Consider the following 20,723-nt stretch of genomic DNA (forward strand, 5'->3'; position numbering starts at 1 on the left):
ATGGAATATTACTCAGCCATCAGAAAGGATGAATACCCAACTTTTACATCAACATGGACGGGACTGGAGGAGATTATGCTAAGTGAAATAAGTCAGTCAGAGAAAGTCAATTATCATATGGTTTCACTTATTTGTGGAACATAAGGAATAGCATGGAGGACATTAGGAGAAGGAAGGGAAAAATGAAGTGGAGGGGGAAATTGGAGGGAAAGATGAACCATGAGAGACTATGGACTCCGAGAAATAAACTGAGGGTTTTAGAGGGGAGGGGGGGCAGGGGCATGGGTTAGCCCGGTGATGGGTATTAAGGAGGGCACGTATTGCATGGAGCACTGGGTGTTATAGGCAAACAATGAATCATGGAACAATACATCAAAAACTAATGATGTACTGTATGGTGACTAACATAACATAATAAAATTAAATTAAATTTTAAAAAAATGCAAAGTATGTTTACCTTGTGAATATTGATCTAGCCTTCACTTTTCCCCCAATCTAAACAACCTGTTCTTAATTCCTACAGCACACAGGATGGATTGGAAAAGAAAGAAGCTAAAAGTTGGCCATTGCAGCATTTTAGATGTGTGGCACATGCGTGATGTGGTAACAGTGGAAATGAAAGGGCAAAGGCTGCTTTTCCTCAGTTAATGGCACTTTCATCCTTCTAGTTGTTCAGGCTAAAACCCTGGCATCTTCCTGGGACTCCTGTCTCAGATATCTTTTATCCAAACCATCAGCTAATCCTGTCACGATCTCTGGGATCCAACCACTCCCTCACTATCTCCATCTCCCTGGCTGAGACCTCCTATCACTCTCCTGGATTATTGTAAATGCTCCTAACTACTCTCCCTGCTTTTTACCTTTGCCCTCTGCAGTTTATTCTCAACCCAACAGCCAAATTGATCCTCTCCTCAAAGCTCTCTAGTGACTTCCATCTCATTCAACATAAAAGTCGATGCCCTGACAATAGGGTCCTGTACACACTGTTCCCCATTATCTACCTTTGCCCCTCACTGTCTCGGCTCCAGTTACACTGGCCACTTTCCGCTTTGATGAAGAGGCCACTTCCATCTCAGGGGTTTTGCAATTGCTCTTCCTTTTCATTGGAAGTTTCTTTATTTAGAGACCACATAGGTTATTCCTTTCACCTCCTTCAGGTTTGCGTTCAATGACTACTTTTCAGTGAATGATTCCCTAACCATCCTATTTATAACTGCAAATCTTCACATCCCTATACCCACCATGTCCCTTTTTTAAACCTGTCTTGTTTTTCTCTATAGAACTTATCATCATCTAATTACCATAAATTTTACTTATTTTGTCTGATTATCCTAAGATTGTAAACTTCATGAGGTTAGGAATTTTGTCTGTTTGTTCAATGCTAAATTTCATAGCTAACACATAGTAGGTGTTCAGTAAATGCTGGTTGAAAGAACGAATACCCTCCACAAATTCTCTAGTAACCAGTGTTGAGAACTAGGTGCTTCCATAGATGCACCTTTGGGGGCGAGGGGGACTTCATACCAGTGCTAAAGTAGATGCATGGCATTATTAGATTTATATAAATATACTGCCCCCAGAAATGGAACAAGACATGTACAGTATGCAGATACAAAACAAAGAGAATGATTTCCATATGCAAAATCTAAAACTCACAGATTTATGAACTGAAGTTTTCTAGTCCATTCCCTTCATTTAAAAGACAGAGGTCTAGTGAGCTTAAATCATTTCTGAAGCTCACTCAGATATTAGTAGTAAAATATACTAAAAATCAGATTACCTGGCTCTCAATTCAGTGTTCTTTTCATTCTATCACGGCAAACTTGAGTGTTCCTCTGACCAGGAGTTGATCGGTCTTTAGCATCTGAATTTAAATTACTACATCACCAGGAAATAAAGTCTAATTTCCCAAAATTATTCCTAAATTAAGCCATGGTGAGTCTGAATGTTGCTGTATTCTTTCAATAATAATTGGGAAATTAAAGAGGAAAAAAAACGCAATTTCACCATTAATTGTGTATTTTGTGCCATGAACAGAGGAAACTGTCATTTTAGTATAACATTCTGGCTAGAAGTATGGGTTCTGGTGTTCACACCTCCAGATTTGAATTCCACTTTTGTCACTTATTAGTGGAAATCTTCTTAATCTCCCTAGGCTTCAATTTTCTCCTTTTTAAAAAGAAGGTAACAGGGGCGCCTGGGTGGCTCAGTCGGTTGAGCGGCTGCCTTCGGCTCAGGTCATGATCCCAGGGTCCTGGGATCGAGCCCCACATCTGGCTCCCTGCTCAGCGGAGAGCCTGCTTCTCCCTCTCCCTCTGCCTGCCACTCTGCCTACTTGTGCTCTCTCTCTCTCTGTCAAATAAATAAATAAAATCTTTAAAAATAAATAAATAGAAGGTAACAGCACTACTTATGTCATTGAGTTGTTTGTATGAATAAGGCACAGAAAAGTACTCAGCACATCGTCTAACACATACATGTTCATATTGGCAGACCTATTGTCAACTGCAATCAGACATGAATAGAAGTTATAATCAGATTTCCACCCTTCAAATTTTCGATGTGACATTATATTTATCAAACAAATCTCCCAAATTGAATGCTTGTTGGCTTGAACCTTACAGCTTTTGCCTAGTGTCTTAAGAAATGAAAAAATTGGAAAGCAGTCAATTTATGCAACAATTCAATAAGATTTAAAGCCAAAACCAGATTAAACTCAACATTAAAGCATCTTCTAATCTATTTTGACCAAAACAATACATTCTCCCTCAGTCATGTAACCATTACTCAGTGGGCCAGCATCAAATGTTAAAGAGCCTCTTTAGTTATTGATACCTTCATGGTGGTCCAAGGGCGCCCTCTATCTGAGTACTGAAAAAATTCAAAGCTGAATTAAATGCTTTTTGAAAGCTGATGCTTTCTCAGGTAAATAATTAATCAACAATTTTATGAAGTTAATTCTCTCTAATCACTGCTAGCAGATAGAAAAAAAAAACAAAACAAAAGTCATGTCATTTGTTACTAGAGCACCAGAACAGTTAAGTCTACATCCCTGTAATTTACCTGGGAATTTGGAAAGAAAACCCATGATATTTTTCCCGGAGTTTATTCCATATCATTCAATAAAATTATTGGCATACATCATCTGGATCTGTATTTTGATCTCTTTGTACTGTCCATGTAAAACTCTACACTTTACTTAACATGCCATTGTAGAAGTTAGCCCAGTAATGAGTATCACCAACATTAAATATTCATTGGGTATCTTCTGTGTACAGGACTGCACTAGGTGAAAAAGGATAGAAAAAAAAAAAAAAACCCCACCTCTCTCCTCAAAGAAATGACAATCCACTTTCTAAAAATGGATGTACAGAAAGGATATGTACAAAGAAACGTGGTAAAATGCCTACTGAAAAAGATATGCTTCTCTAGGGGTTTCAGGCTGGCTCAGTCAGAAGAGCATGAAACTCTTGATCTCAGGGTTGTGAGTTCGAGCCCTACATGGGATGTAGAGATTACTTGAATAAAATAAAACTTAAAAAAAAAAGGTTGCTTCTCTCAACTTGCTGCTGTGTCACCTTAGAGAAGTTATTCAACTTCTCTGAACCTCAGTTTCTCTGTAACATAGAGACAATACCTCAAAGGAAAGTTGCAAAAGCTGAGATATTTGTAAAGGACTCTGCACATAGTTAAAGCTCAGTAAAAGGTGATTGCTTTAATTAAAAGGTGATTGCTTTTGGGCACCTGGGTGGCTCAGTTGGTTAAGCGACTGCCTTCGGCTTAGGTCATGATCCTGGAGTCCTGGGATCGAGTCCCACATCAGGCTCCCTGCTCAGCAGGGAGTCTGCTTCTCCCTCTGACCCTCCTCCCTCTCATGCTCTCTGTCTCTCATTCTCTCTCCTGCAAATAAATAAAATCTTAAAAAAAAAAATTAAAAAAAAAAAGGTGATTGCTTTTATTTATTAATATTATTACGATATAGGGCACCTGGATGGCTCAGTCAGTTGACCGCTGGGCTCTTGATTTTGGCTCAGGTCATGATCTCAGGGTCGTGGGATTGAGCCCTGAGTTGGGCTCCGGGCTCAGCGTGGGGTCAGATTGTCCCTTTCCCTCTGCTCCTCGCCCCCTCCACCACTAATAAATAAATAAAAATTTTAAAAAATATATTAAGAGAAATCCTGAATAAACTCCTACATTAAATTTGTTTCAAATAGATGTATAAACAAAATATTTTGTATCTTATTTTTTAACACTATTCTTTCTAGTGAAGAAAAACAAGTAATCCTGATCAAATGCTTGATCAAGTCAATAATGAGCCATTTCTAAAGGAATTATTTCAATATAAAAATATAATTAAAATTCCTTTACCACTAAGAAATTTAAGGATTTATAAGAACATGTATTTTCTGATACTTACTTAACATGGCTTGCCTATTCTCTTGAAACATCTAAATGTTAAAAATAATTTCATCACATTTCATGGTCATTTATGTTTCTAACACAGAGAGTAACTCAAGAACAGCATTATGATCATAAAAGAGATCTTAGCAAAATTCTAGTTCAATCTTTTTTTTGAAATAAGAACTTATGCATCTCATTAACATTACAATTCTGAATTCATTTCAGAAGTGAATTTTAATAATTTCTCAGGGAGGCAAGCACATGAAAATGTATTTGTTTGTTCATTGCTATTTTACCTTCATTTCTTTCTTCTCTGATGTTCTTCCCTTTTTTTTTTTAATGGGAGTATCGTTGACACACGTTATTTTCAGGTGAACAACATAGTGAATCAACATGTCTATACCTTATGCTATGCTCACCACAAGCACAGCTACCATTTGTGTGTCAAGTAATTTTTTTTAAAGATTTTATTTCTTTATTTTAGAGAGAGAGAGAGATATCACAAGCAGGGGGAGTGGCAGAGGGAGAGGGAGAAGCTGGCTCCCGGATGAGCAGGGAGCCCGATGCGGGGCTCGATCCCAGGACCCTGGGATCATGACCTGAGCCAAAGGCAGATGCTTAACCGACTGAGCCACCCAGGCGCCCCTGTGTGTCAAGTATTTTAATACTCAGTTTGTAGGTGGGGAAACCTATAAACAGTAAAACTTACAACCGTTAAAAATACTCACGAAGAAAAAGTACTAAAGCTAGGCTAACAACTACACGTATTAACTCACTTAATGCTCATCCCAGCCTGAGGTAGATGTTATTTTCTCCATCTACAAATGAGGAAACTGAGGCACTGAGTGGTTATGTAACTTGCCAAAGTCCTGCAGCCAGGATTCAGCAGAATCCAGACCAGGTTGCCTGATTTCAGAGGCTGCACTCTCAACCTCTACATATCCTTCCTACTACTTAAAAGTAATTTTCTTAAATATCCATGAGTCTGACATAAATAAATGATTGAATAAATTTAAAAAAGGGGGGGGAGAGTATAGCTCTTTTTTACAGAGGAATTCCAAACAATAACTGCAGAAGAAATGAGAAAAATAATTACCATCAGGTAAACACCAATGGTTGCAGGCAAGACCCATCAATGGATTCCAGTTAAAATTAGTAGGTATAACAAGTACAATGAAGAAATAGGACATTTGCAGCACATCAAGGAATCTCTCCCTGTGATATTTTTATTTATTTTTGCTTTAGGTATACATTTTTAAATTGAAGTATAATTAACATACAATGTTGCATTAGTTTCAGGTGTACAACATATTGATTCAACAATTCTATACATTCCTCAACCCTCATAACGATAAGAATCACCGTCTGTCATCATACAATATTATTACGATATTGTTGACTATATTCTTTATGCTATACTTTTCATCTCCGTGACTTGTTTATTTTATAACTGCAAGTTTTTACCTCTTAATCCCCTTTATCTATTTGCATATATTAATTACAAGGAGAAAAATAGTTTTACAGTGGAGAAACCCACAGACACCACCTAACCAAGTGATCAAAGTTAGTATCACCATCAGAAAGATGAAACCACCCAAACTACTGAATGTGCAGACAGAACCCTTCATGCAAATAATTTTTACTTAATGGTTTAAAGCAATTCATTGTTTTTGCTACCATAAAGTTCAGTATTAAACCACCAACTGTGACAAAAGCTTAACAAACTGTTTGATTTGAGGTTGGGTAATCACTAAGCCTCTGAAGGAACTTGAAGCATATTTTTCCTAAGTTTTACCTCTGTGAAAAATATATGGTTTACAAATTATGAAGGAGCAGCCCAATTCTTCCCATCGACACTTCTATTATCATATAGTAATGCAAGATAAACATATTATAGAAATCATATTCAGAAACTGTAGTTTACAGATTCTGAAATTGATTATAAGATTTTCTTGTCAAAGAGGAATAAAATATACTGGATGTAAAAAATAAGCTAAAAGATATATCTACCTTTTGATTTTTTTAAAAAAGATTTTATTTATTTATTTGCCAGAGAGAAAGAGCAAGCACAAGCACAGCAAGCGGCAGGCAGAGGGAGAAGCTTGTTCCCCGCTGAGCGAGGAGCTGGACATGGGACTTGATTCCAGGACTCCGAGATCATGACCTGAGCCGAAGGCAGGTGCTTAACCGACTGAGTCACCCAGGTTTCTGTACCTTTTGATTTTAAATAATTAAAGCTGAGGGGCACCTGGGTGGCTCAGTCGGTTAAGCGTGGGCCTTTGGCTCAGGTCATGATCCTAGGGTCCTGAGATAGAGCCCTCGAGGTGGGCTCCCTGCTCAGCTGGGAGCCTGCTTCTCCCTCTCTCACTCCTAGCACTCGTGCTCTCTCTCAAATAAATAAAATCTTTAAAAATAAACAAATAAGGTTGCTATTTACTGAGCACTTAGTATGTGCCAGGCACATTTTTTTCTGCACATTATTTCATTTATTTCTCACAATAGGCTTGCAAACTTTAGGACTATCACAGCATTCTTTAAATTATAACTATTTTGTACAGAATGTTTACATTCTGCATCTTATCAACGTACAAAATATCACTGCCACTGACATCAATGGAACTTCTTGGGCAATGGAGTGAATTACTAAGCCTTGTCAAAACAGGCATTTTCCTTCTCCTCTAAAATGTTATAATTGTCCAACTATAAATAAAAGTATTATTTACATATTGATTACTGTCTAAAAAAGCACAAATTTCATAGAAAAGACTTTCTCTCCTTGTTTTTTCTAAAAAATGCATAAAGTGGAAAACAATCTTATACTGAAGTCTAAATGAGGTGAATTTTCAAATATTGATAACTTACAGTATTTGCAGGTATTTCACTGGTTCATTGTGTTCTGTATTTTAAATTGTAATGTATTTTAAATATATTAATATATTTTAAATCTTAACATTTTAAGTTAATAATAGAATTTTATATAAATTAGATTTTTCTCACGTGTATCCATTTAAAGTTCGCATTTTCATATAACTTTTCTTTCAAAACATAATTCAAAAATTGATAAAAAGCCCAATGGGAAGTTTTATTTACACGGTAGAAAAATTGAAAAGAAAATAAACACATTCCTCACAATTTCAGAGGTGACAAAAATCTATGATAGGTGGCTTCTGAGCTCCCTTAAAGGACCTGATAATTGTATATAAAGTTTTATAAAGTAATCTTTTTTTTTTAAAGATTTTATTTATTTATTTGACAGAGAGAGACACAGCGAGAGAGGGAACACAAGCAGGGGGAGTGGGAGAGGGAGAAGCAGGCTTCCTGCGGAGCAGGGAGCCCAACGCGGGGCTCGATCCCAGGACCCCGGGATCATGACCTGAGCTGAAGGCAGTCGCTTAACCAACTGAGCCACCCAGGCGCCCTATAAAGTAATCTTAATAGCCAGTTTAATGTTAACGTGCTCTGGGTCTAGTTTTAATTGTGTACTTCTTAAAATATAACGAAAGAATGATTTGGTAATGTTGAATCTATTGATTAAAGTGACCCTAACAAACACTGGTCACTATTTTCGTGGAAATATTTACAAGCAATTATAGTTGCTGATTTCTTGCAGTTGTTTCTTATTATCTTCCTGATTTTTCAATTCCCTAACGTAAAGGTGTGGGAAAACTAACATTTCCCCTCCTTTTCGAGAAATGGCATAAAGGAGAGAAGACCTTTGGAGTATTAAACACAAATGCAAACATTTAGAAGTTGATGGTTTTAAGACTCATTTTGTGGCTAAGTTTTTGTTGTTTCTTAAATCAAAATTTGTGAGTTTTCCCTTAAAATCCCCACGCTACTTTGCTTTAGCCCCACCGAATACGTGCCCCCTACCCATTTCTGACTAACTGGGCTCCTGCCCAAAGTTTCAGCGCCGCGGGTCCCTCGTACCCGCTCAGCGGGAGCCCGCGGAGTCCGGTCGCCCGGGGCGCCAAACCCGGGGTCCCTCACGCGCCCTGCGAGTCCCCGCTGCCGACTCAGCTCCCAGCCCTCCCGGGGAGCGGATCTGAGGCCGCTCCCAAAACATCCCTCAAGGGCATTCAGAAAACCAATTCGGGCCTCACTTTGCAGGAGTACTGCCCTCGCCTTGTCAATGACACGATGAAACGGGGGAGGACGAATCTCGACCATTTCTTAGACCTTTCCGAGCGGCCGGGAGCCATCACGCCAGCTCTCTTCCCTTAATCCTTCACTTGCCACCCAAGAAAGTGTTAATGGCAAATAGTGACCACGGCTACACTCTGCGTTCTTGCCTCCAAGCCAGCCTGATGCCAAGTTCCTCCACGCCGCGAGCGGCTAGTCTCTCCCCTAGCCAGCAGGAGAGGCTTTCGGGGGCAGCCGGGGCACCCCGGACCCACGGCCCGCCGGGGTCTGAGTCCGGGCCTCAAACAGCTCCAGGCTGGACGTGGGTAGAGAATCACTTCCGAGCGTTGCGACCCGGTGGGGGGGGTCTCAGCGGGACGTTTCCATTCAGCCGGGAGGCTCGGTCGCCGGCTCCGCGCAGCGGAACTACAACTCCCAGCACCGTAGGAGCTGCCCGGACTTCCGGAAGCCGAAGCCGGGCGGGGAGGAAGCCGCTGAGACCCGGCCAAAAGGCCGGGGGTTAATTTAGCAAGAGAAAAGGGGGCGGGAAGGGCTGTAGGGTTAACCTGTCAATTCGCCACCATGAACGTGGTTTTTGCTGTGAAACAGTACGTTTCCAAAATGATAGAGGACAGCGGACCGGGTATGAAAGTACTCCTCATGGATAAAGAGACGGTGAGTTTGCTTTTGCTCGGTATTTTGTTTGTGAGGGACCTCTCCCTCCCTTGTAATAGCTACTCCCACTCCACTGTAAGATTTGGTATTTAATTAAAGATTTTGAAGCGAGGGTCAGTTCTGTGTGGAACTGAGAGGTGGTATAAAGCTTGTCTAGCAGGTTTTCAGTGTAAATGGTTCTAACTACCACCAGAGCTTTCTTCTACCCGGAACAATTTATTGGAATCAGAAGTCCTTTTCTAAATGTCTTTGGCAAGAAATAATATGTGAGACAGAACATTTGGAAGACTTTTATTTCCAGTCACCGTTGTGTTTTTAAAATAAAGCTGTTAGTGCTCAAGCTGAGATAACAGATTATTATTTGTTGGTCACAGATTTATTTAAAAAAAAAAAACACTCTAAGGTGATGGAAAAAATTTCTTTTTGAAATTTATGGATTGTCTGTGTTCAGAGAGAACATGCTTTTCATCCTGGTACATTACCTACATGTTCTGGATGCTCAGTAAATGTTACATATGTTAATATTTACATTATCCAGCTAGGTATTAATGAAAAAAATTTTAAGTCTTAGTTGTTGCTGATTGTTTATATTATTTTTGACTAGCATAATATTAGTTAAATCTTTTTCTTTACAGACTGGCATAGTGAGTATGGTATACACACAATCAGAGATTCTTCAGAAGGAAGTGTACCTTTTTGAACGCATTGATTCTCAAAATCGAGAGATCATGAAACACCTGAAAGCAATTTGTTTTCTTCGTCCTACGAAGGTACGTACTGAGCTGTCATTTGCCCAGGCAAATACAGAACACTCTGATATGAAAGCATTAAGAAAACAAAATAAGGGGCGCCTGGGTGGCTCAGTCGTTAAGCGTCTGCCTTCGGCTCAGGTCATGATCTCAGGGTCCTGGGATCAAGCCCCGCATCGGGCTCCCTGCTCAGCGGGGAGCCTGCTTCTCCCTCTCCCACTCCTCCTGCTTGTGTTCCCTCTCTCGCTGTGTCTCTCTCTGTCAAATAAATAAAATCTTAAAAAAAAAAAAAAAAGAAAGCAAAATAAATTTGTATTATCATTTATGGCATCATAATTAACCTGGTTCATCAGAGTTATAACCTTGATTCTCCTGCTTTCCACATCTCAGTTTACTCCTTACAGTTTTTCCTCCAAGATGCCTTTTAGGTTCCCAGCTACTTCCCAAGCCACTAACTATCCTAGCAGAGACCCACATCACTTAATTCCTGGATTAACATCCATACCTATCACACTGAACACCATTGCTGCTTAATCTTATATACTTATGCACCTATACCAATATCTTGAGTCTGTATCATTTTATTCATATCTATGCACAGGAACATATAATGGCTCAATTTTACTTCCATGATTAAATCAATCTTTAGTAGCCCAGTCCTTAAATCCCTTCTTTAGCTGGTTTGGTCTGCCTTTATGTATCCAGCCTCCTATGTCCAATCTCTGCTCCTCCACTATTGCCAACTGTGCCTTTTTATCATCCCTCTACATGCTCATTCCTCTTTTCTATTCGTTCTCTTCCCCTAATTAAAGGTTCTTTAGCCTTCTGTCCATTTTCATCCATCATTTTCCAAATCTAGCTTGAGTCCTCCTATAAAACTCCTATACTATTTTAACCTTATTTTGTATATTCTCTTTATATTCATGATCTTCAACTCCAATGCACTCTTTTATCATGCTTGTGTATTATATTTTTTCTAAAATACAAATCTGATCATGTCACCCCCACTTGAAATCCTTGAATGACTTCTCATTGTTTTTATGCTAAAGGCAAAACTCCTTAATTGTGGTTCTGTGTGGTCTAGTTCCTGTCATTCCTACAGCCTTATTTCAATTCCCCCTTTTGCTCTTAGCCACATTAATCTTTCAGTTCACTTTGTTCCATCATGCCACAGGACCTTTGCGCAGGCGCTTCCCTCTGCTTGGAACTTCTTTACTTCCTCCCGCAAATCTTCCCTGGTTTTGCTGTCCAAGTCAAACCCCCCTCTTATAAGCACGTACAGCACCATCTTCTTCTCCCTTTTGTTTGTCGTAGTTGAAGTTTTATATGGTTTGATTAATATCTGTCTCAACTACCAGCAGTAAGCTCCATGAAAGTAGAGATGGTATCTGTTTTTTCACACTGTTTTGTCTCCAGTGCCTGCTACATGGTGGACCTCAATAAAAAGTTCCTGAATTAATGAATACATTAATACTGTGTTACAGTCATTTCCAGTTTTTCACGTTTGTAGCTCATGAAAGTTTGGTGCTGAGAGGGATCTTAGAGATCATCTAGTCCATCATATCCTAATAATTTTCATTAGAGAACCTCTTTATATATATATATATATGTATATATATATAAAATGTGTTCTTAAAAATGATTTTTCTTGGGGCTCCTGGGTGGCTCAGCCATTAAGCATCTGCCTTCAGCTCAGGTCATGATCCCAGGGTCCTGGAATTGAACCCCGCATCAGGCTCCCTGCTCAGCAGGAAGCCTGCTTCTCCCTTTCACACTCCCTTTGCTTGTGTTCCCTCTCTTGCTGTCTCTCTCGCTGTCAAATAATAAATAAATCTTTTTTAAAAATGATTTTTCTTTAAGATTATGTTGTAAAGTTAATTTTAATGTATTTTTTTAATCTAAATGACAATTTTAAAAACTTTTTTCCCATTTAACAAGCAATATGTATTGCTTATATTATTTTTAGTTCTTTTAGGAAATGTATGATTTTTTTAAACATTCAAAACTGTATTTCATATCATGTTTAGACTGGGGACCAAATTCATATTGAAATTTAACTATGTGTTAATAGTATCAAAAATAGATAAAACCTGCATTATGATCTTATGTAATTGAAATTCTTATGTTTTGACCATATAAAAATCAACTTTTTTTACTTCTAAATTTCATATTTCATTTTTATTTTTTTTAAGATTTATTTATTTTATTTGAGAGAAAAATGAGTGGGGGGAGGGGCAAAGGGAGAGGGAGAAAGAGAACCCCAAGCAGACTCCCCGCTGAGTGTGGAGCCTGACCCTGGGCTTGATCCCATGACCCATGAGATCGTGACCTGAGCCAGAATCACAAGTCAGACGCTTAACTGAATGAGCCACCCAGGGGCCCCCATATTTTGTTTTTAAATAATGTAATTATATGAAAGGTCTTAGCCTGCTGTTTGCAAATACTTTACAAACATTACAATTGTACAGTCTTAGGTACCAATAAGTTAAAAGCCAAAGTGAATACAATTAAGTGTATTTTTTCTTGAATGTTGGTTTTTAAAGAACTAGATGCATTTTGATATTCTATCTAAGAATATTGATTAGATGAATAATTTATAGATAAGCAGCCTGAGGCAAATTTGCAGAATTATTTTCAGTTTTATGTTATACTTCAACATTTGTATTTTTAATATTTTTAAATCTTAATTTGGCCAAGGTAATGCAGCTCATTAATATTATAGATGATTCCTGATCATTATATTTAATGTATCTCTTTTTCACCTTCAGCCCTCATCCCCACAACATACACTTAAATCTAGACCTCAGCACTCAGTAGACTCTCAGTAAATACTTAAATAAATTAATGAACAGTATTTATTATTTTTTCACTTAAACAATTCTTACATATTATTTATTTGTTGTTTCCTTTCTAGGAGAATGTGGATTATCTGATTCAAGAGCTCCGGAGACCAAAATACAGTATATATTTTATTTGTAAGTATATTATTTCACTTATTCCATCATGTAACTGTACCCTAGCTAGGTTTTTTTTTTTTTTTTTTTAAGATTTTATTTATTTATTTGACAGAGAGAGACCAGCGAGAGAGGGAACACAAGCAGGGGAAGTGGGAGAGGGAGAAGCAGGCTTCCAACGGAGCAGGGAGCCGGATGCAGGGCTACATCCCAGGACCCTGGGACCATGACCCCAGCCGAAGGCAGACGCTTAATGACTGAGCTACCCAGGCGCCCCTGGTCATAAGACTTTTAATACTTTGAAAAGGACAAAAAAATCAGACTCATATAGTGACTGATTCAGTTAACTTACTGATGATATGAAGTGTCCAGTAGAACAAACTAGCTAGGGGCGCCTGGGTGGCTCAGTCATTAAGTGTCTGCCTTCAGCTCAGGTCATGGTCCCAGGGTCCTGGGATCGAGCCCCGCATCGAGCCCCGCATCGGGCTCCCTGCTCCGCGGGAAGCCTGCTTCTGCTTCTCCTTCTCCCGCTCCCCCTGCTTGTGTTCCCTCTCTTGCTGTGTCTCTGTCAAATAAGTAAATAAATAAATAAATCTTAAAAAAAAAAAAAGTCTTATGACCAATGTTATTTTATTTTTTTATTTTTATTTTTTTTAAGAGTCTCATGCTCTACCGGCTGAGCTAGCCGGGCATCCCCTTATTTTTATTTTTTTTAAAGATTTTATTTATTTATTTGACAGAGAGAGAGAGAGAGCACAGATAGGCAGAGAGGCAGGCAGAGGGAGAGGGAGAAGCAGGCTCCCTGCTGAGCAGGGAGCCCGACACGGGGCTCGATCCCAGGATCCTGGGATCATGACCTGAGCTGAAGGCAGCCGCTTAACCAACTGAGCCACGCAGGCGCCCCCAAGCAATGTTATTTTAGAGAGCTAAGTGGGATTTTCTATATAATTGATGGATTAGGTAAAAATTACTTTTTAAGTTTTACTTTGCCTATCAAGATTCTTTATAAGTCAAAAATTACAAGTAGCCAAATTTCACATCCCACCTCTGCAAAACAAAACAAAACAAAACAAAAAAGGTGTATACTTACTCCTATTTTATACTTTTATGAACTGAGGCATAGAAGCTGATTTCTTTACTTGGAGGAGGATATGCTTGAGTTTGTTGGAAAAGCAGAGATTTACTTACATACCAGATGAAAACATTCCATTTCTTTTTGCTACTTTATGTAATGCTTGAAAGTACAAGACATCCAGTAGGTATCTCTTATGTACATAACTTTTTGGGGGGGTAGGGGGAGGGCAGAGTTCTGGAAATAAACTAGGTTTGTGGTTACTATACATTTTATATGATCTTTCTTGATGTAATACATTCTGCTTTGGAAGTTACATCCATTCTCCTCTAGATGTCATTATTGATCTTTATGGGATTAGTAAGTCTAGTTTATTTGGTGCCATTTCCAAAACCAAGGACAAACCTTAACTCTCAGTATGTAGGGCATTTGCAAAATTTTAAAACTTACTTGAAGGCTTTGGAGTTTTAGGGTTTAGATTATACTCCAAGATACACATACTTTCTACATTATGTGCTACAATTAAATAATGGTACCAAAAATTAACATTTGTGATAAGAGTATTTTATAAAGAACTTTCACATATATTATTTCATTTAGCCCTTACAACAACCTCAAGAGGTAAAAATTGGCAATTTTATTACTTTCCTCCACCCTAGTGTTTGTTTGGGTTTTTTTCCTTTTGGCTATAGTCACAGGCTTTCTTTCATAATTTAACTTTTTATTTTGAGACAATTGTAGATTCACATATAGTTGTAAGAAATAATACAGAGATCTCATTTATTCTTAAACCCATTTCCCCCAGTGCAGCATCTCACATAACTAATAGTACAATACCACATCCAGGATATTGACACTGATACAGTTAGGATACAAAACATTTTCATCTTCATAAGGATCTCTCATATTGCCCTTTTATACCAGATCCACTTCCCTCCCACCCAATCCCCTTATTAACCTCTGGCAACCACTAATCTGTCCTCTATTTCTATAATTTTGTCATTTCAAGAATGTTACATAAATGAAACTATACAGTATATAACCCATTGGGATTGGCCTTTTTCACTCAGCATTCTTTAGAGATTCATCCAGGTTGTGGCATGTATCAGTAGTTCATTCCTTTTTATTACTGAGTAGTATTCCATGTTATGGATATACCACAATTTGTTTAACTACCCATTGGAGGATATTTGAGTTGTTTTCAGTTTTGGCCACTACAAATAAAGCTGTTATAAACATTTGTGTGTAAGTTTTCGTGTGAGCCTGAGCCTTTATTTCTCTGTAGTAAATAATGTCCAGGAGATCAATTGCTGGGTCATATGGTAGTTCCATGTTTAGTGTTTTGAGAAACTGCTAAATGTTTTCTAGAGTGACCATACCATTTTACTTTCCACTAGCATTGTACAGGTGATCCAGTTTCTTTGCATCCTTATGAGCATTTGGTGTTGCCCTTATTTTTTGTTTTAGCCATTCTGATAAGTGTGTAGTCATTACAGTATTTTTAGTCTGATCACAAGTTAGGTACTTAGGAAAGTGTAGAAACTTTTACTTAGTGATGTGTGTGTGTGTGTGTGTGTGTAGGAATATATGAGAGATTCCTTGTGCTGTCGAATTTAAGTAGACATATAATGGAATCACTTCTTGTGCTGAGTCTCTCATTTAAAAATTGAGTAGATCATGAGATGAAAGACTCCTTTTTCCTCTAAAGAGAGTTTTTTGAGGCAGCAGTTGAGATTAGTAACCAATAATCTAATGTCTATTCTTCTGGTTCTAAAGGTTGTTTGATCTGCACTGTGATTCTATGAAGTAGAAGAAAAAAATGGTATATATTAAAGTAGCACTAAAGCCTAGGAAAAATAGACTCTTGGAACTTGGGTAAAGCAATCAATTTCACAATTTTATTTGATTAAAATGAACTAAATGAGTTTGTATATAGTGATTTTATCCATTACAAATTTTCAGCACAATTTATATCAACACTAAACTGGCCTTCTGCTCATCTCATTTTTTTATAATTTTATTTTTGTATTTTTATGTCTACTAAATATATTGTATAATAGGCTCCTCCTTCCTTTGTTAAAAAAAAACCTCTATTATGGAAGTTTTCAAATATATACAAATAGTATAATAAATTCCAATGTTCCCATCACCCAGTTGCAAAAGTTGCTTTGCCATGGCCTATCTTGTTTTAGCTCTACTGCCACCTACTCCCCCACCAATGTTATTTTGAAGGAGATCTAAGGCGTCATATGAGTTCCTCCCTAAATATTTAAGTATGCATCTCTAAAAGATAAGGACACATTTTATAAAATAACCATTATTATAAAAAACAAATAAAATAAAATACCATTATTATACATATCCAAATAATGAACAATAATTCCTATTTTCAAATACTCAGTGTTCAAATTTCAGATTCTCTTATGGTTTTGTTTTGGTGGTTTTCTCACTGTTTTTGTATTTGAATTATGATCATAATAAGATCCACACAAGCTGTTGATTGATATGTTGTTTAAGTTCCTTTAATCTTCTATAGGTGTTTTCTCTCTCTCTTTCTGTCTCTCTCGATCTCTCTCTCTGCAGTGCAATTTATTTATTGAGGAAACTATATCGTTTTGTTAAAATTTCTCACAGCCTGCATCTTGCTGATTGCATCCCGATAGGGTAGTTTAACATATTCTTTGCAGTTTAAAATTTCCTGGGGTGCCTTGGTGGTGCAATCAGTTAAGCATTGACTCTTGGTTTTACTTGCTTTTTCTTTATATTTTTACCACCTAAATATGGGTCCTAAAAACATTTAGGGTTTTTTGGTTGTTGGTTTTTTAAGATTTTATTTATTTATTTGAGAGAGAGCGAACGCACAAGCAGGGGGAGCAGCAGGGAGAGGGAGAAGCATGCTCCCCACTGAGCAGGGAGCCCAATACGGGTCTCCATCCCAGGCCCCTGGGATCGTGACCTGAGCCAAAGGCAGACACTTAACCGACTCAGCCACCCAGGCGACCCACTAAAAATTTGTTCTTAAAAATGATTTTTCTTGGGGCACCTGGGTGGCTCAGCCATTAAGCATCTGACTTCGGCTCAGGTCATGATGTCAGGATCATGGGATCAAGGCCCCCGCCAGGCTCTGCGCTCAGTGTGGAATCTGCTTGAGATTCTCTCGGCCTCTCCCTGTTCCCCTCCCACTTATGCATGCTCTCTCTCTCTCTACAATAAATAAATGATTCTTATAAACAAACAAAAAACCAAATAAATGAAATATTCCTCTATCCTTTAGGAAATTGGTACTTGGATATAGAAGCTTAATTAGATTTAGATTTGATTTCTTCTTGGGAAGAATATTTCATAGTCAGTGTTGTGTGCTTTCTTTGATTGTCTCTTATTGTGATATTAGCATCAATTGATGCTCAATGCCTAGGTCCATCCATTGATTCATTAGTGGTTGATAAAAATGATGATGTTTTAATTCTATCATGATTATTCCTTCTTTGTTTTTTAGCTGGAATATTTCCATAAAGAGAAATTTCCCCTCATCTACTATTTGGTTATCTGTGGTACAGTTTGTATATAACAGAATAAAAACTCACTTCTTTCCCTTTACTTGCTATTTTCAGCATAATGACTTGGTTCCCTGGCATCCTCCAATGCCTACATGGTGATCTTTTTTTTAAGTATTATTATGAATTTATGGATTTAAATATATTTGTACTACTCATTTCAGTTTGAAGGTGTTTGACTTTGACATATACCACAGTGTATACCAAACTTCACTTAGTCATTAGGCTCTTTTATGTCTAATTGCAGCAAAAGTGATCTCCTTTGAGTCAGCCACAACTCATATGTCTGTTTCAGATTTCAGTAATGTGATCAGCAAGAGTGATGTGAAGTCATTAGCTGAAGCTGATGAACAGGAAGTTGTGGCTGAGGTTCAGGTAAACATATTGGTCCTCAACACATCTCCTATATTGGCCCGTTTTAAAGATTTGAGTCTAACAATAAGAAAGGTACTGTCTCAAAAGGGAGGCTATTGATCAGACATTGTAAATGTGCATTCCACCAAACTATTTATACTCATACTTAGAAAGTTTGTAAGAGGTATCAAATTGGGTGGGAACAGAATTAAAGGAGTCAGTGGGAATAAGGAGATTGGACTGGTACTGGATCCTACTGAATGGGTAGGGAGGGTTTCACAGGGATGGGAATAGAGTCAGATATATTCTATGCTAGTTTTATGAACCACATTATAAGAATGTTCATCTACAGGGCTATGTGTGATTGGAAAAGAATAGGAAGTAAAGGATGTGAAAGAGGTTTGTTAAAGTTCTGTTTGTGATTATCTTGCTCTGGGAGGTAAAAAGTAGACTTTTGTCATTGATAACTCCTGAATATTCTGCATGCTATATAATACATCACATCAGAACATGTCATGTTACCTTTTACTTCTTAAAAACTTTAGTGTTCTTGAATACATTTATCACAAATGTCTGAATACATTTATCACCTAAGTGAAGAATAGGGCAGCAAATTAACAAGTTTTGGATTTTCAGAAGGATGTGCTAGGTGATAAATGAATAATAATAATTAAAAAAAGAGAATGACCTATTTTGAAGACTTTATTTATTTTTATTTGAGAGAGAGAGAATGAGAGACAGAGAGCACGAGAAGGAAGAGGGTCAGAGGGAGAAGCAGACCCCCTGCTGAGCAGGGAGCCCGATGTGGGACTCAATCCGGGGACTCCAGGATCATGACCTGAGCTGAAGGCTGTCGCTTAACCAACTGAGCCACCCAGGCGCCCAAGAATGACCTATTTTAAAACATATTCTCCCTCATGAGAATATACTGGACCAAAAAAAAAAAAAAAAAAAAAGAATACACTGGACAGCAAAGTTCTTTTTCATCTGTGTGTAACATTGTATATCCTATAGCAGTGTCTTATTTTTACTAATTGATAAGTGTACACAGAAGTCTCCAGAAATGTAATATACATACTTCTACAACTTTTTGTTTTTTAAACGATTATTATAATTGCTGCCATTTTATAATTTATTCTTCCACATTGACTATTGCTACTCAATTGATCAATTTTTGTATCTCTTTTACATCTGCATTTCCTCAAATTTGATTATATCACATAGCATTATATCACATATGAAAATATTACTATATGATACAGTTGGAATTTATGAAATGACTGACTTATCTTGATGCTTTGATTGCAGGAATTTTATGGTGATTATATTGCTGTGAATCCACATTTGTTTTCCCTCAATATTTTGGGTTGCTGCCAGGTATGGAAGGAAAGGATAAAAAAATAAGTTTATTTATCAGGTGGGAGTTAATTCAGCAAGTAATTGGACTTGTAAGAAAAAATTCACATATTTTCTCTGAATATACATTTTTAACAAAAAGGGTCGAAATTGGGATCCAGCCCAACTATCCAGAACAACTCAAGGACTGACAGCTCTCCTTTTATCTCTGAAGAAATGTCCCATGATTCGCTACCAGCTTTCATCAGAAGCAGCAAAAAGACTTGCAGAATGTGTTAAGGTATGGCTTTCCCTATCCCCAGTTCCAAAGCATGAAGACCATCCATTTCCTTATCATATTTCAGAAACTATAGCAATATTTTTTCTATAACCAAGGAGTTGACGTGTTAGTTTTACTGGCAAAGAGAGAGGTCTTTGTAATAAAAAATCAAAAGCAACAAATTAGGGCTAAAATTTTTAGGCTTAACTCCAGAAACATTTGCAAGCTAAATAAGTTAAATACTTATTTTGATCCAATTAAGCCATTTGTAAAATAGAGTTTTAAATCCTAACCTCTTAAACAGGATGCTACCAAACTTTGTCAAGCCTTTAATCCTTTTCGGAAGGCCTATGAAGGTGCAAAGAACTGTTGTTAAATGTGTTTTTTATGTATTAATTTTCTGTTTATGTCATCTCTGTCTGCAACTAATTGGTTGACCAAACCATCTTTCTCTCACATCCACAGCAGGTAATAACTAAAGAATATGAACTGTTTGAATTCCGGCGGACTGAGGTGCCTCCATTGCTGCTTATTTTAGATCGTTGCGATGATGCCATCACCCCATTGCTAAACCAGGTGCAGAACCCTTTATTAGCATAATAGAAGCATGATTTCAAGTGGTATTCATCAAAATGCAGATGTGGAAATGAACAGTGTCGTCCATGTATTTGCCTCCTTATTTTCAGCTTTTTTTTTTTTTTGCCTTGTATTTCCTGGTGTTTTGGTATTTCTGTTCTTCCAACCATGGTCTTCCTTTGGCTCTTTCTTCTGCCTCATCTTTCCTGTTCCCTTCTGCCACCACCTTCACCTGATCAAGGCAACTTCTAGATTTAGCTTCTCCTTTTCCAGTATCTATTTGCAATTTTCCATTCTTACTGCCATTACCTTTGTGTAGACCCTAATCTCTTAAAGGAATACTGAAATAGTCATCTACCGATTCCTCACTTTTATTTTTTATTTCATTTTTTTATAAGAGATCAAATCTAGGGCGCCTGGGTGGCTCAGTTGTTAAGCGTCTGCCTTCGGCTCAGGTCATGATCCCAGGGTCCTGGGATCAAGTCCCACATCGGGCTCCCTGCTCGGCAGGAAGCCTGCTTCTCGCTCTCCCACTCCCCCTGCTTGTGTTCCTGCTCTCGCTATCTCTCTCTCTGTCAAATAAATAAATAAAATCTTTAAAAAAAAATTAAAAAAAAAAAAAGAGATCAAATCTATACTTTTATTTATTTG

At 37.7% G+C, this 20,723-nt stretch overlaps 1 protein-coding gene and 1 long non-coding RNA gene across 3 annotated transcripts in view; one reads left to right on the top strand and one right to left on the bottom strand.

The window, feature by feature from the left end:
* Positions 1 to 8,865, bottom strand: part of LOC145720883 (uncharacterized) — an 11,656-nt gene extending 2,791 nt beyond the window's left edge. Inside the window, exon 1 of the long non-coding RNA XR_014144136.1 lies at positions 8,505 to 8,865. This is a non-coding gene — a long non-coding RNA (uncharacterized LOC145720883). The remainder of the gene's footprint in view (positions 1 to 8,504) is intronic.
* Positions 8,866 to 8,994: 129 nt separating this feature from the next.
* VPS45 (vacuolar protein sorting 45 homolog) overlaps positions 8,995 to 20,723 on the top strand; it is a 67,026-nt gene continuing 55,297 nt past the window's right edge. Inside the window, exons 1-7 of one of the 2 annotated variants that reach the window (XM_081815861.1) lie at positions 8,995 to 9,198; positions 9,834 to 9,968; positions 12,862 to 12,922; positions 17,823 to 17,902; positions 19,190 to 19,258; positions 19,380 to 19,517; positions 19,962 to 20,072. In XM_081815861.1, coding sequence (XP_081671987.1) covers positions 9,106 to 9,198; positions 9,834 to 9,968; positions 12,862 to 12,922; positions 17,823 to 17,902; positions 19,190 to 19,258; positions 19,380 to 19,517; positions 19,962 to 20,072 — 687 coding nt within the window. In that variant the 5' untranslated portion in view covers positions 8,995 to 9,105. The remainder of the gene's footprint in view (positions 9,199 to 9,833; positions 9,969 to 12,861; positions 12,923 to 17,822; positions 17,903 to 19,189; positions 19,259 to 19,379; positions 19,518 to 19,961; positions 20,073 to 20,723) is intronic. The other variant, XM_081815862.1, reaches the window with a different exon arrangement.

Source organism: Leptonychotes weddellii, chromosome 4 (assembly GCF_054177405.1).
Source record: "Leptonychotes weddellii isolate Sample4059 chromosome 4, ASM5417740v2, whole genome shotgun sequence".
In the NCBI taxonomy this organism is placed as follows: domain Eukaryota; kingdom Metazoa; phylum Chordata; class Mammalia; order Carnivora; family Phocidae; genus Leptonychotes; species Leptonychotes weddellii.